The sequence below is a fragment of the Galeopterus variegatus genome, unplaced genomic scaffold (genome assembly GCF_000696425.1).
Source record: "Galeopterus variegatus unplaced genomic scaffold, G_variegatus-3.0.2 Scaffold2185, whole genome shotgun sequence".
Lineage (NCBI taxonomy): Eukaryota > Metazoa > Chordata > Mammalia > Dermoptera > Cynocephalidae > Galeopterus > Galeopterus variegatus.
The window spans coordinates 167,173-181,496 of NW_007728296.1; the positions used below are offsets into that span (position 1 = coordinate 167,173).

General features: G+C 37.6%; 1 protein-coding gene across 1 annotated transcript in view; it reads left to right on the top strand.

Annotated features, from left to right (window-relative positions):
* LOC103597076 (fibrocystin-like) overlaps positions 1-14,324 on the top strand; it is a gene marked incomplete at its 3' end in the record, with an annotated part of 308,904 nt that overhangs the window by 161,195 nt on the left and 133,385 nt on the right. Inside the window, exon 18 of the mRNA XM_008580875.1 lies at positions 8,667-8,804. Coding sequence (XP_008579097.1) covers positions 8,667-8,804 — 138 coding nt within the window. The remainder of the gene's footprint in view (positions 1-8,666; positions 8,805-14,324) is intronic.

The window sequence follows — 14,324 nt, forward strand, 5'->3', positions numbered from 1 at the left end:
ATACACACATTTTTTTGTCTGCTCCATAAAATTAAAAAAATCCCTTGAGCTTTCATCTACTTCCAGATACTGATTCTCTCCTTATTCTCTCTTTGCTTCCTTGATGATTTCTGAGAACATAAATGTGCTAGTCATGAAGCTATCGACAATGTTTGAAACCATAAAGATTTTTTTTTTCTCTTTCCAAGTGTCAAACCCATATGTCCAACTGTCAACTTGAAATCTCCACTTGGATAACTTAAAGGTCATCCCTAAAACAGCCCAGAGAGAATCCTCTATTCCCATCTTCTCACCCCACAAATCTGCCATTCCCAGCTGCCAACTTGCTCTTTCTCCTGCTTTTCCATTCCAGTAGATGGCATCATTTTTCATTAGTCATTGCTCAGAGTTGTTCTTGACACTTCAACCAATAAAGGCTATTCTGCTTCCTAAATATTACTCAAATATATATTTTTTAATCTCTCCTTTGATCACCCTAATCTATTCATTGTCACCTCTTGAGTGAACCATTACAATGTCTTAATTGTTCTCCCCTGCTTCTTTCCCTCATCTAGTCCATTCTCTCCCACTGCAGCCAGAGTGATCTTTTAAAAATACAAATTTATTGTGTTATTTCCCTGCTTGAAATCCTTTCGTGGCTTACTGTCATTCTCAGAATAAAGTCTCACAGTTTTTAAATAGACTCCAAGGTCCTGCTTGTTTTTCTAGCCCCACCTCTCACTACCCTCCAAATTCTTCGATTCAGCCATTCTTGCTGCTTTTCAGTCTTTTGGGTGTATGAAGCTCTTTCCCACATCTTACTTTTCATATATACTGCTTCCTGTCTCTGGAGCTCTCTGTCCCCAACTCTATCCCTGGTTGACTTTGGCTTACTCTTTAGGTCTGAGTCCGTTTAGCCTTGATCCTCCACTGTTACTCTCACAGCCTTATTCATTTTTCTTCCTAATACTTTGCACAGTTTGTGCCTATGCAATTTAATGTCTATTTACAGCACAAAATGTTAGGTTTCATGAGGGTGAGGACTGTGTCTTTTTGGTTCGCACAGCAGTAGAGTGACAGGTATAGAGTGAACAGTCAAAAACATATGTTGGGCACATGACAGAGGTGATAGCTAATTGAATGCCTGTTAAGTGCCAGGCACTGTAATACTTTCATATGTGGTAATTCACCCAATCACCCCCTTGAAGTATTATTTCTCTACTTAGAACATGTATCAATGAGTAGAGCCTGAAGGGAATGGGACACAGGTGAGTGAATGGAATGACTGGAACTATAGAACTATTTAGACCCTGCACATATGTAGGTTGTTGGTAGGTGGGGCTTTAGTGGGATTTGGGCCATTAGAGAGTTATGAGCAAATGAGGGCAGTGGTTTCTCAGAGATGGTGGGCACCAGAAGGAAATGAGGAACAGACACAGTCTGCCTTACTTTTAAATATTGCCTGGACTTGGCCATGAATTTTTTTTAATGCCATGATTATTCTGATTATTGAATCGGAAGCAAATACTAAAAAAGCTTCAGATCTACTTATCTTTTCTACCAAAACTCACCTAATCAATCTCATAAAAATTGTTACTTCTATGTGGAGTGAAAGCCTTGTTTTATTTATATTTGTTTCTTTGGCAATGTATCACGGTGTCCGACAAAGCACTTGATAATATTTGCTAAGTGAATGAATGGATGAATAAACAAATTAATTGATCAGTAATAATGCTTTTATTCATATGTCATTCTTTTCTTGGGGACTTCTAGACACCCTGGGTTGAAAAGAGGGATTAATTCTAAGGACAGTATCTTTGCCAGCCAGTATGGAGATATTGGAAGGTATTGGGGCTTTTGGTAAAGGTTGTAGGATCTGGATATTATTGTTAGAATATTTAGAATTGTGATTAAAATTTCTAGGACTCCTCAAGATCTCTGAGACATATTTGAATTCAAGTGAAAAGGAACTTATTTTGGAAGCCCCAAGCAAGAACTCTTGGCATTGAACACGTGTAATTGCTGTAATTTACAAAAAAAAAAAAAAAAAAGAAAGAAAAAACTCTTAAAGGCTTTGGTAATTTCCAAGAGAATATGGAAAATATGGAAATTTTGAGAACAATAAAAATTCTACAGAAGATATTTATATATTTATATAGAATACAAGCACTTTATGAATTTAGGGTTATAATGTATAGGCTGGTTTTCTCTGAAATTATAAATTTTGGTACAATATATTAAAATGTAAAGTATTTACACAATATTTATTGGTCATGTACAGTATTCTTAGCTCTCTTAAGCATCAATTATGCACTTATAAAGTGTATACTTTTTAAAAACAAATAGAACACAAGTATCTTACTTGCAAGGATTTAATAGTGTTTTAGATTTTTTTCAGTTAGAAAAACAACTGAAAACTTGAGAAAAAGTAATTGATAACACTGAAGAAAAATAAAGAATCTCATATTTTTTTAGCATATTGCCCTCTCTAGTGTTAAGCAGAGATGAAAAGAGATTTATTTTCAAAAAAAGAGCTGATCGGGGTAAATAAGCTCATTGAATACAATGTTTGCTAAATGGACCTTTGCCTAAACAGCTTTGTTCAGGAGTGAATCACTTATATCATAGATCATATTTGTTTCTTCAAGGTTAAAGTGTGAAAATATATTTAGTTACTAGAAGTTGGTCTCAATTTTCTTAAGGGAACAAATCAAAACAAAAACTTATGTAAGAAAATAAGTTTGGTGACTAGTTTGGTTTTACATAAATTGTAACATGTAAAAATTTAATAATTGGATCACCTTGGAGTTATCAGTTTATACCTTTCCACATATGTAAGCATCATTCACTATTAGGGTTAGAGAGTGATTTTATTTCCAAACCTCAGGGTGATCAGGATTCATTAACCATGTACAGAGGTAATAGAATTATGTAGATAAAACCACCCTGTAGTTTAAACATCTGACCTCAAATTTATCAAGTGAATGCTCTTCATCTTTTGATTTTTCTGGGGATTGAAAGGTCTTGGGTTTTTTGAGACATTAACCATCTGAGCAAGCAGAACACAATGGAACTTGTTTCAAATGGCAAAGCCAAGTCAGTCACTCCAAATTCTTTGAGGTTTTGTGGAGTGGACAGTAGCGTAACACCATCTCTAGGTTAAAATGACGAAGAAAGCCTGGGATGAAAGAAAGCACAATTCTTTTCTTTTTTATGAAAACAGTAGCACCTTCTAGTATTCTCCTTTCAGAATTTGGGATGCAAAGGATTGATCTAATACTGTTGGTAATTTTACTTAAAAACCTTCCTATTAAATAGATTCAGAATATTTTTGAACAGATGGTTTAGACTAGAGGAAGAGATAAACATTGTATGTTAAACATTTTATTGATCAATTAAAATATCATAATTTAAAATGTTGATTCTACTATGGGAATGATGTGTGTCTGTGTGTGTTTGAGAAAGACACAGAGAGAATGTATGTGGGGAGTCGGATGGGAATTTATTAACCAAAGTTTAAATGGGCCTCTTCCCATGAGGAGTGCTGCATATTTTCCTCTCCTCTCTCCTCTCCTCCCCTCCCCTCCCATCTCTCTCTCTCTCTCTTTCTCTCTCTCTCTCTCTCTCTCTCTCTCACACACACACACACACACACACACCAGGCAGGCAGATGGCTTTTCTTCAAGGTGTTAAAAAACTGGCTTTCCAAAGTCTCGAATCACATGCCTCTGGGCACTTTAAAAACTGCCTCTTCTGCCTATTTTTAAGACCAGTTTGAAAAAAAATGATAGGCAGAATAGAATAAAGAAACCACCTGTGTGGATTTGATGTAAAAGGCAGGCTATAAAGTTAGCAGCTCTTTGAAAAGGGTTTAGTTCTAGAAAGAATGCATTCTAATCTTCATCACTTCTTTGTTCAGCTTTTTCTACAAGAGAATAAACTGTTGAGAACTGAATGCTATCGTCTCAGTGAATTAGTCTACTTGACACTAATTTTCAATCATGTTAACCTTTCATCCCTGTGAACTATTTATGTATGAGAACTTCCATTCTACTTTAGGAGTACTTTTCTTGGGTGTATCAGGCATCTTCATAAATTATGATAGACTATTTTAATAAATTGTTAGATTCCCCAAAAGTTAAACAAAACCACGAAGGAAAGAAAGCACCACCAATCATTATGTAAAATGTGTAATTTAAAGTGTTTAAAGATTAGATCATTTAATAGTGAATTCAAATGGCATTAAAATGTTCTTTTCCTTGGGTTCACATACTTATAGAAAAATATTGGAGCCGAGGCTGAGGGTAGAAACCAACCCATTAATTATGGAAGGTACAGGAAAACAACAGTCCTACAAAAAATCCTTGTCTGTCCTGCTCTGCCTTTGCATGCCATGGCTCTCCCTCAGAAGTCTGAGCTATGTCCAAACTTGGTGTAGGCTCTGTTCCTGACAATAGCAGGGTTGTATGGAAACTGTCTTCACCACCTAAGTTATGGGGCCTGATACAGTGAATACCATGCAAACTATGGGTCAGCCTGCCCCAAATTATGCCTGTTCATGTGACCCCACCATTATTCCCAGGATCTGTGCCCTTTGCCCTTGATCTCATTTCTACAGGATTTAGACAAGTGTCAGACCCTTGGAATGCTACACAATAGTGACCTTGATTCCCTAACTTTGCTGGGAAAAAAAAGTGAGCTTGAATCTAGTGTTGAAATTATATGAAATGCTTTGTAACTGTGGTAGTCAAATTAGTCTTGATACAAAAGAAGTCCTAGCCCTCTGTCAGAGACATCTGTCTTTCAGTTTGGCATAGGTTTTCTGGTCATGAGGGTAGCTAATGCATTTATAAAAGACTGAATCTTCTTTGTTGTTGTTGCATTTGGTGCATGGGGAAATTCAGGGGATTCTCCTTAGTGTTAACTTTCTCGATATTATTTCTAAAGCTCTATCCTTCCAATTGTCAAAGTAGTACACTTTCAGTAAAAAAACAAAGCAAAACAAAATGTTTCTTGGCAAAAGATACTAGGATAAAGATGGTAGGTGCTTAGTGCTTGATGGATGAACAAGTGGTAAGAGGATGTAATTCGGAACCAAGAGGCACCACCCCATGGCTGGTCCTGAGCCCCTTTGGGGAAAAAGCAGTCTTTAATTACATCTGGAAGTCATTAATTCTTTTTGGAGCCTCTTTCCTGATCAGCTCCCCCATCAGCCTCCCATTGAGCAACAGAAATTCCAGATGGTTCCCTCCATATGCCAGTGCTCATTCTCTCAAGTAGGATAGATTGGTCACTGACAGGATAGAATGGAATAGCCATGGCCAAGACAGGACAAGGTGGAAAGTATTGGACCACAGATAAATTAGAGGAGGTCCGTCATTTATGTTTATTAGGAGGGTTGTATAAATATAACTATTTTTGAGTAATTAAAATATCTTGAGGAATTTCATGGAAATGATGCTACTTCTAAAGAACGTGACATATTGATCCCAACTTTCCACACTTAGAAAAAAGAGAAAGCCTCTGCAAGCTGTCATCATAGCTGAGGATTGGTCAATTTGATTCTGCATCTGATCTGCTCTGGAGGCTACATTAGGGTGAATTCTTTTGCTTGTGTAACTAGCAACTATAGCTGTAATCTTTATTATTGTGATATAAGGAGAATTCCTTTATAAAAAATCTTTACAGGGAATATGTTTATTTTATCTTAGAAGAATTTTGTTAAAATAGGCACATTGATAAACTTTTCAATTCAAAGTAGCTGAGAAAGAAGAGTCAACCTCCGTATAATTAGAATGTATGATCCTTTCAAGCATATTACAGCATATTTATTTATATATCTACTATCATCTGATGGAGGGAAACCTGCCTCACTCATCTTTCAGTTCCCACCATCTGACAAGGTTTGGCATGTCATAGGAAGGAAAGGAAGGTAAAAGGAAAGGTAGAATAGATGGATCCAGAAAATTTGAAAGTGAAAAGTGTGGCACCAAAAAAATAAGAGCAAGGTTTCTACTCTTGTTTTCATCTCCTACTTTTCCTCTGATGGCTACTGGATTTTATTTATGTAAGTGTGTGTGTTGTTTGGTGTTATTTTTGAGCACTTATTATATGCTAAATATTATTCTGGGTCTTGAGAAAAGTGAGAATAGCATCTTTGGTCCTTGCTGGAAATTTGTTGGCATTTTTTTAAAAAAAAACTTTGTACATATTTATGGGGTACAGAGTTGACTATCAGTATTTGTACATAGTGTGTGATGACCAAATCAATATTATTAGCATGTTCATCATTACAAATCACAATTACTGTTTGTGTCCCTTACGCAGTTACTTCACATCCCTCCTCCCCCTCCCCCTTTCCTACCTCCAGTAACTATTTACTGGTATATTTGGAGTGGTTAGGGCAATTAAAATAGAAAAAATTTATTCTAAGAGACAAGAATGTGATAAATATCAAAAGGAAAAATTTAAATTCTTTGTATGTGTCATACTTTAGCTGAGAAGTATATTCAAAAGCACCTACTGTCATTATTTTGTGTGTGTGTGTGTGTGTGTGTGTGAGAGAGAGAGAGACAGAGACAGAGAGAGACAGAGAGAGAGAGAGAACTTTGTGGGTGAGAGAAGGCAGTTACTGAACCAATTTTATTGTTTTGTGCAATCAGGTTCAACAGCTAGACTGGTGGAATAGGCCATAGGTTGGGACACATAAATGCCATTTGTATGGAACTCTTGTTTTTTAAGGTTTTTGCTTTAAATACTGTAATTTTAATATTAAACTTGTGGACCCATACAATGTATGCTAAACCTAAAACATTCTTTAGATATTTTACTCTTTTGTTTGAATTTTTTGAAAAATGTGAGAGATGAGGTTGAGATATTCATTTATTTTTATATGTTTAGCACGATCCTTCATTTTGTACCAGTCACTAATGAACTCTTGAATTTAATGAACTCTTTAATGAAATCTTGACTAAACTCAACAGATCTTGGCAACATTTATTTAGTGTCTTCATCTTCAATATAAAAATAAGCACTACAGATTTTAAAAAATAAATGGTCTCTCCCTTATGGAAGTAGCAGTGGAACAGGAAGATGTCATCACACTGAGGACCAGCCCATGAGAGTTACTGCCTTCTGTGCAATTATGTATGTGTGTGATTTGAATAATATTTTCTGGTGCTCTGATATAAGTATATACAGGGTGTCACTGGGGTATGAAAGAGCGAGGTTGTTTCCCAGGGGGTACAATGAGGGACTGGGAGTGGCTGACTAGCAGAGCCAAGCCTTGCCTTGCATCCTGCTGAATGAGTGGGTGGTGCTGATGCTGCTGGACCACAACTCTGCTTGGAGAATCACTGCTCTACGTCCAACTGGAGGACAAGGGGAGGGACAGTGAGCATGCTGAATTTATGCATCGACCTGGAGACTTCCTACTTCAATTCTGCCTACCTGATATTAGCTACAAGTCAGTCACATGGCTTCATCTAACTGCGAAGGAGGCTGCTGTGGTGGTTTAACTGTGAACCTAGGGGAAAAAAAAGAGAAATGGGTGGTTTACAAATCTATAGTCTCTGCCACAGGAGGGAATGACCAGTCTAGTAACTAGGGAAATAGGCAGGAGATAGGAATGATAACTAAAGACAAGTTAATTTGCTTGAGCAATTCCTTAAAAACAGCAGGTCCCATTGTTTCCTGGAATGAGAAATGAAAAGAACTTCTTAAACACCTTTACATGTGTCAGTGATTATGGTACTCGAAATTTAAGCAGAAACATTTATTTGATGTCTTTAATTCTTACCTCAGAAAGTAACTTTCTATACTTTAGCTACGTGAAGTGTTTACTGTTTTAAATGAGAATGTTTTATTCATGTATTACTCTATTGTTCATTTCAGACAAAATCTATGGTCATTTCTTCTGGTTATAAAGAAACTTTTTATGACAGGAGAGATGAAAAATAATGACTTTAGCTTGTCCAATGAGCTCTATAAGCATGACAAGCTAATGGACAACAGCACAAATAATGATCATATCCTGCATTTATTGAGCATGCACCATGTACTTTGCCCTACACGGTGGGAACTGAGGAATTGCAGATGACTTACTAGGTATTTTATAAGCCCTTTAGATCTATTAACTCATTTGACCCTCACAAAACCTTATGAATAAAGCAGATATTTTCATTATTATCCCCATTTCACAGATGAGATACCTGAAGCACAGAGAGATAAAGTTGTTGGCCTACACAGGCAGTAAGTAGCAGAGCTGGGACTCACACCCAAACAGTCAGTCTTCAGAGGCCAAGGTCATATCTACCATCTGTACTCCTCTGAAACTAGAGCCAGAATGAAGGGATGGGGGTGAAGGGTAGGGCGTGCATTTGATCTGTGTGTTTGCACTGAGACAGGATTGGTGGGGCTGTTTGGGCATAAGCAGTGCCTTTTGGCCATAACACTTGGTGTGTTAAGCAACAGCAGCATTTATTTATCATGGCTTTCCCCTCTGCCTTTTTATTAAGGCCTAGTCCTTGGCAGACTATTTGTTCTTCCAGTTGCTGCACCTGTCTCAGAATAGGTAGCAATGTAAGCAGCTCCTAAATTACCAGGGGAACCTTGGGATGCATCGCTGGAAGAGAGAAGGTGATTCTTGTTTTGGCTACATGTCTGAGCAATTTCTTTTTCTTCTGCAGATAGGACCGTCCTTGTGGATACAGATCTTCCATTCCTGAAAGGCCTCTATGTGATGGGCACTTTAGAATTCCCTGTGAACAGAAGCAATGTTCTGAGTGTGGCATGCATGGTCATTGCAGGCGGGGAGCTGAAAGTCGGTGAGTAAAGGCACAGGACTGGCAGCATAATGGGAATTCAGCTCTGTGGGAAAGGACTCTAGCATGAGACAGCATCATTAAATGGGTGGTTTAATGGAGTTTGGGGAGGACTAATGTGGAGAGTGAGTTTATTAGTAAAGGTATTCTTTGGCGAGCTTTAGATATGGACAGAGGTGATGTTTATTGGTCATCCTCTCATGCCCACCCACTGTCATCAGGCTGTGTTTCCAGCTCCAGGGTCCTCAGGCTGCTGCGCATTCTGGGTTCTTTTTGCCTCCTTCTGGCTACAGATCAGTTCTCCCTTTAGTTCTTTCTAGCAGAATTTGCCTGTGGCTCACTCTTTCCAAAGATATCCTAGGATGGATTTCATATTCTCTGATCATCGAACTCACAATGATATTTCAATTGCTGTCTTAATGTAGTTCCCTGGGAAAACAGACCTGAAAACAAAACTTATTGCTAGCACTTTGCTGGGGTAAATAATCCCAAGCAAGTGGGAATGAAGGTGGCCATAGCTTCTCTAGAAACATGGCTGTGTACTTGGTTTTGCGGGACGCTCTGAGAGAAGCCTGTGGAACCACCACATCTTGGGACAATGTGGGGCAGACGGTGGGGAGGAGAGAAATTCACCTGGTCAATTCTGAAGCTATGAACTGCTCTGTCTTTTTATTTGTTTGTTTTCATGGCTCCCAGGGCAGCTAGTGGAGGAGCCAGGGATTTAGTAGGTGCTAGGAGATGATACTCTTCCAGCTTGGAAGTGAGGCCCCAGGACAGGCAAGACAGAGTGAATCAGAGGTAGAGCCTTAACCAGAGCTGGGGCATTGGCTGACTTAAATAAAAATCATGAATTGTTATGGGGAGATAATGTACTTGGAACTGTTGTAGGCAATAAGTATAAATGCTAAAAAGACATGCACCCTGTTCCCAAAGGAACTCTTTTTGAACATAGTAAATACATTCTACTTTGTCCTCCAAAAGAAGATTAAAAGAGAATACCCATGAACAGAGAAATAAATCTTTATCCCAAAGAATTAAATCTCTGGTGGTAAGGAAATATTTAGATATCACTGCTGGGTAGCATCCACATTTTAGCCTCTTGTGGGAGAGAATTCCAGGCATAACTACTTGTACAAAGCTTAAATCACTGTAAGAAGATTTCTGAAAAATTATGGTTAACCTTTTCTTTAATATTTCTACTAACAGAAAAATCAAAACTTTTCAAGGTAACTTGTTCCCCTTGTTTAAAATCTTATTAGAATTCTTTTGTGCTGTTAAACCACCATCTGTCTTCCTCTACTTTCTGTAGGTTCAGGTTCTTCCACCTGAGCCTTTTAAGATGAGTATCAAGCCCTCTTCCTTCTCTGTCCCTTCATCCACATTTTCCTGAGTTGTCTCTTTTTTAGGTTATGAAGTTTCTATTATTTTAACCATGGTTCATAGTTATTGCTGTTTTAAAATTATATTTTTTCAGTCTATTGGATGAAACTGAAAATGCAGAAAACAGATAGAAAGTTATTCAGAAATATTCCCAAATGCAAATATTCATATAACCATAATTAATACTTTGGTGTTTTGTCTCAAAATCATCTTTTTCCTATACATACACACATACACACACATATTCACTTTAAAACATAGGGTATACAGTTTGATCATCTTTTTGATCCTATATTATCATGGTAAAAATTTCCCCAACTCATATTTCAAGGGTACAAATTTAATACTTTTAATATTATATAATATATATGTAAATATATCCGTATATATGCATATATAATAATTTAGACATTTTTCTATTGTTAAACATCTACGTTATTTCAGAATTTGTTTTTATAACTTACTGTACAATGAACATCCTAGTAATTAAATCATTATTCATATCTTTATGTCCTTAAGGTAGACTTTTGTATGTGAAATTAATAGGACTAAGGATAAGAGATTTTTTTAAGGTTCTTGATATACATTGCCAAATTACTTCTCAGAAAGATTTTGCAAATTTGCACGTGCTCCACATTTCTCAGTGTGGTGAGATCCCCTCACTCTTCCTGGCACTGCCTCTACACACGTCTTTGCTTTGTTTAATTCCTCTAAATGTTTGAAGCCAAAGTGAAAGAACTATTCCCGGCTGGGACCTGAGCTATTCTGAATAGAGTGAGATGAGTATAGCATTAACGGGTTGGGCTCTAAGTAAGATAGCTTGGGACCAAATCCACCTTGGCTACCTACCTGCTGCTTGACCTTAAGCAAGTCAGCATTTGGACAACTCCATTTCTTAATCTGCAACATATGTAGGGTAACAGTAAAACCTACCTCACAGGGATGTTGAAATCATTAAATGCAAAAGCTCATACTAAGTGCTTGGTATACTGTAGGTGTTTATTAAATGTTAGTTATTGGTCAGGGTGCCCACATGAAATAGATGTTGTAGAAATTAGATTGTTTGAGGATATTTAAATAAAGTAATTATTTACAAAAGCTCAAATGAGATAAGGCATACCCCCAGGTTAGTAAAGCAGAGTATCCTTACTACCCCTTGCCATAAAGGAGAGAAAAAAGGAAGCCATTATTGGAATCCAGAGATGAAGAGGGATGTGTGGAAATGGTTGCCAGACAGAGGCACGGACTTTTTATGGCTGTGACTCTATCAATCAGTATAAAGAGGGACCTATGGCAATGAATACTCTGACATCATTCTTGTCTCATGCTTTTGCTACCATTTGGTCAAACTCAACTGGAAGTCAGAGTAAATAAGAACTCATCAATGCAGTACCTATAGGTCAGCAGCTTCCTGGGGCACTGAGCAGGGTAGAGAGGGGCAGAGTTTTGGGAATTTCAACAGAATCTCTCCACAGCAGTTTCTGGCTGCCCTAAGAGATGCAATTCTTCTATTAATACAGGCAATGATTAAATTAATTTCTTTTTCCAGCTTTGTCATGCTGTCTGTCTGGCCAACTATGTTGTCAACTCTAAATCCTACTCCTTTTATATGTGCTACTGCTAATATGAGTACATATCTGTCCAATGTACACTTGTCTAGGGCTTATTTTGTTTTCCCTTGGGTTTTAGTAAAATCTAAGTGCAATACTTTTACTTATCTCCTTAATTTCAGTTCATCTTTCCACACTGGGAAGTCCTTTAGGATTCTGATCTTTTTCTCCCATATTACTACCATTTGCCCATTTAAAAATATTCTATAAAATTTTCATGTAATTAACTGATGACAACATTAAATAAAAATGAGCCCTGCTCTTGTTACTAGAAAACTTATTTAAGGTAAGTTATTTTTTGGTTTCTGAGGTCACTTACTACTATAATACATAGAGCTTGCTGCCTGAAACGATGTGCCTTTGAAGGGATGTGTGCCACTTTTCAGTTTTATTTTATGCATTTCGATATCATTTTTAAATTTCTCCATTCCCAGCTATATTTTTACCCGTCACCAAATAATGGTGAATTCTTTTTCTCCCTGCTTCGTTCATGTGTTCTAGGCCTAAAGATTTCTTATTGGAACCCATCTGCCCAATCCTATGTGAATTATGCCTGAAGGAAGACTTTCAACCCATCTGTCTAATTTTACCACACCCTAAAGAAATCCCAACATGAAATAGATAATAAGACTAGTTAGTAAATGAACTTAATAGATGTGGACATTGGCACAGAGTGCTGCCAGAGTATGTCTGCTATCTGATGCCATTTGATCCAAGTCCCAACATTGTGGAATTATATGGTCCTGCTTTTAAGGCAACTGGTGTTGGCAAGGGTATCAATTGACTTTTAGTAGAGTAGAATCATAGAATGCTAGGATTGGAAAGGAAGTTCAAGATCAAAGCTTTGCTTAGAGGGGTACAGCTGCATCACAAATGCCAAACTCAATTTCATTCTTTGTTCAGTGCTTGTCTAATTACTCTGATAAAACAGTTGAGATAAGCTTAAAGCATTTTACTTATGTGTCCGTTCTTTCATTCATTATGTGCTTACTCAGTGCCTAACGTGCCAAGTACTATAGGAAATACTAGATGCACAGAAATAGCAATCACGAATCCTACATTATCGAGCAGTGTCTCAATAAAATAGTGGAGACAAATAAGTAAAAGCATAATTGGAAGGGTCTTATCTTTCAACCTGAAGGGGTCTTGAAGATAAAGGAAAATATCTGAAAAGGCACATATTTATGGCTGAGCTTACACTTTCAAGAAATTGCAGGGAATGAGTGTGTCTGGACTGTAGGATTTGTATGAAATGGTGGTAGCAGATGAAGCTTCTTGGTTTTATATACTATGCTAAGGAGTTTAAATTTTATTATGAAGGCAGTGGGTGGCCACTGAATAGTTTTAAGCAGAGAAGTGACATGATTAGGTTTGGTCTTGGAAAGCTTACTCCCAGCTGGGTGAGGATGGTTTTGGAAGGGGAGTAGTGAAAATTGAGAAGGCTACTGAGGTGTTTCAGGTAAGAAATTGTAAGGGATTGAATCAAGCTACTGGAGTTAAAGAGGAAAGAATGAATGAGAGAAATATCAAGGAGATAAAAATCCCTATAACCTAGTAACTGTTTTCATGTGAAGTGAGGAGGAATCACTTATGATACATCCTAGGCTTCAGGTTGGGGGATCTGGGTCAATGGGCGTGCCAAGAATGAATCCCCTTTCCACCACTTGTTAGTTGAGTGACCCTGGACAAGTTGCATGAGCTAGCTCTGTCTCAGTTCCCTTATCTCTAAAATGGGAATAATAATAATTCATAGTTTTATAAAAGTTGAATGAGGTAATATTTATTAAAGTGCTTGAACAGTGTTGGGAACATAGTAAGTCCTACACAGTAATTTGTTAAATACATAGACTCATGAATCTTAAGTTTAGATTTCAATGGAATGTGCAAGTGGTAACATTTAGAGGGTGAATAGATTTATAAAAAAGGAACCCACGAGAGAGATCTGTGCTAAATATGTGTATTTGGGGTGTCATCAGCTCAAATGTGGAATCAAAGGTGTGAATAAAATTGATCAAACAGAGTTTGGGGATAGAGAAGAAAAATGACCAAAGCTGAAATTTTTTTTTTTTTTTTTTTTTTTTGTCTTTTTCCGTGTCTGGCAACGGATCACAACCCTCAGTGTTGCCCCCGTACCGGACTGGGGACTGGCAACAGGATCGCAACCCTCGGTGTTGCTCCTGCGCCTCGCTCAGCCAGTAAGCGGGAACCGGTCCATATGTGGGATCCGAACCCTTGGGTGGGAGCGCCGCCGCGCTTCCCAAGCGGCGCACTTATCCAGTGCGCCACCGGGCTGGCCCCTAAAGTTTATATTTCTTGATAAAAACTCTCAATAGCCTGGGTACAGAAGAAAAGTTCCCCAACATAATAAAGGCCATTTATGAAAAACTTACAGCTAATATTATAAAAAATGGGGAAAAATTGAAAGCTTTTCTACTAAGATCTAGGGCAAAGCAAAGATGCCCACTCTCACCACTTCAACACAGTACTGGAGAACTATTGGGATCAATTAGACAAAAAAAAAAAAAAAAAAAAA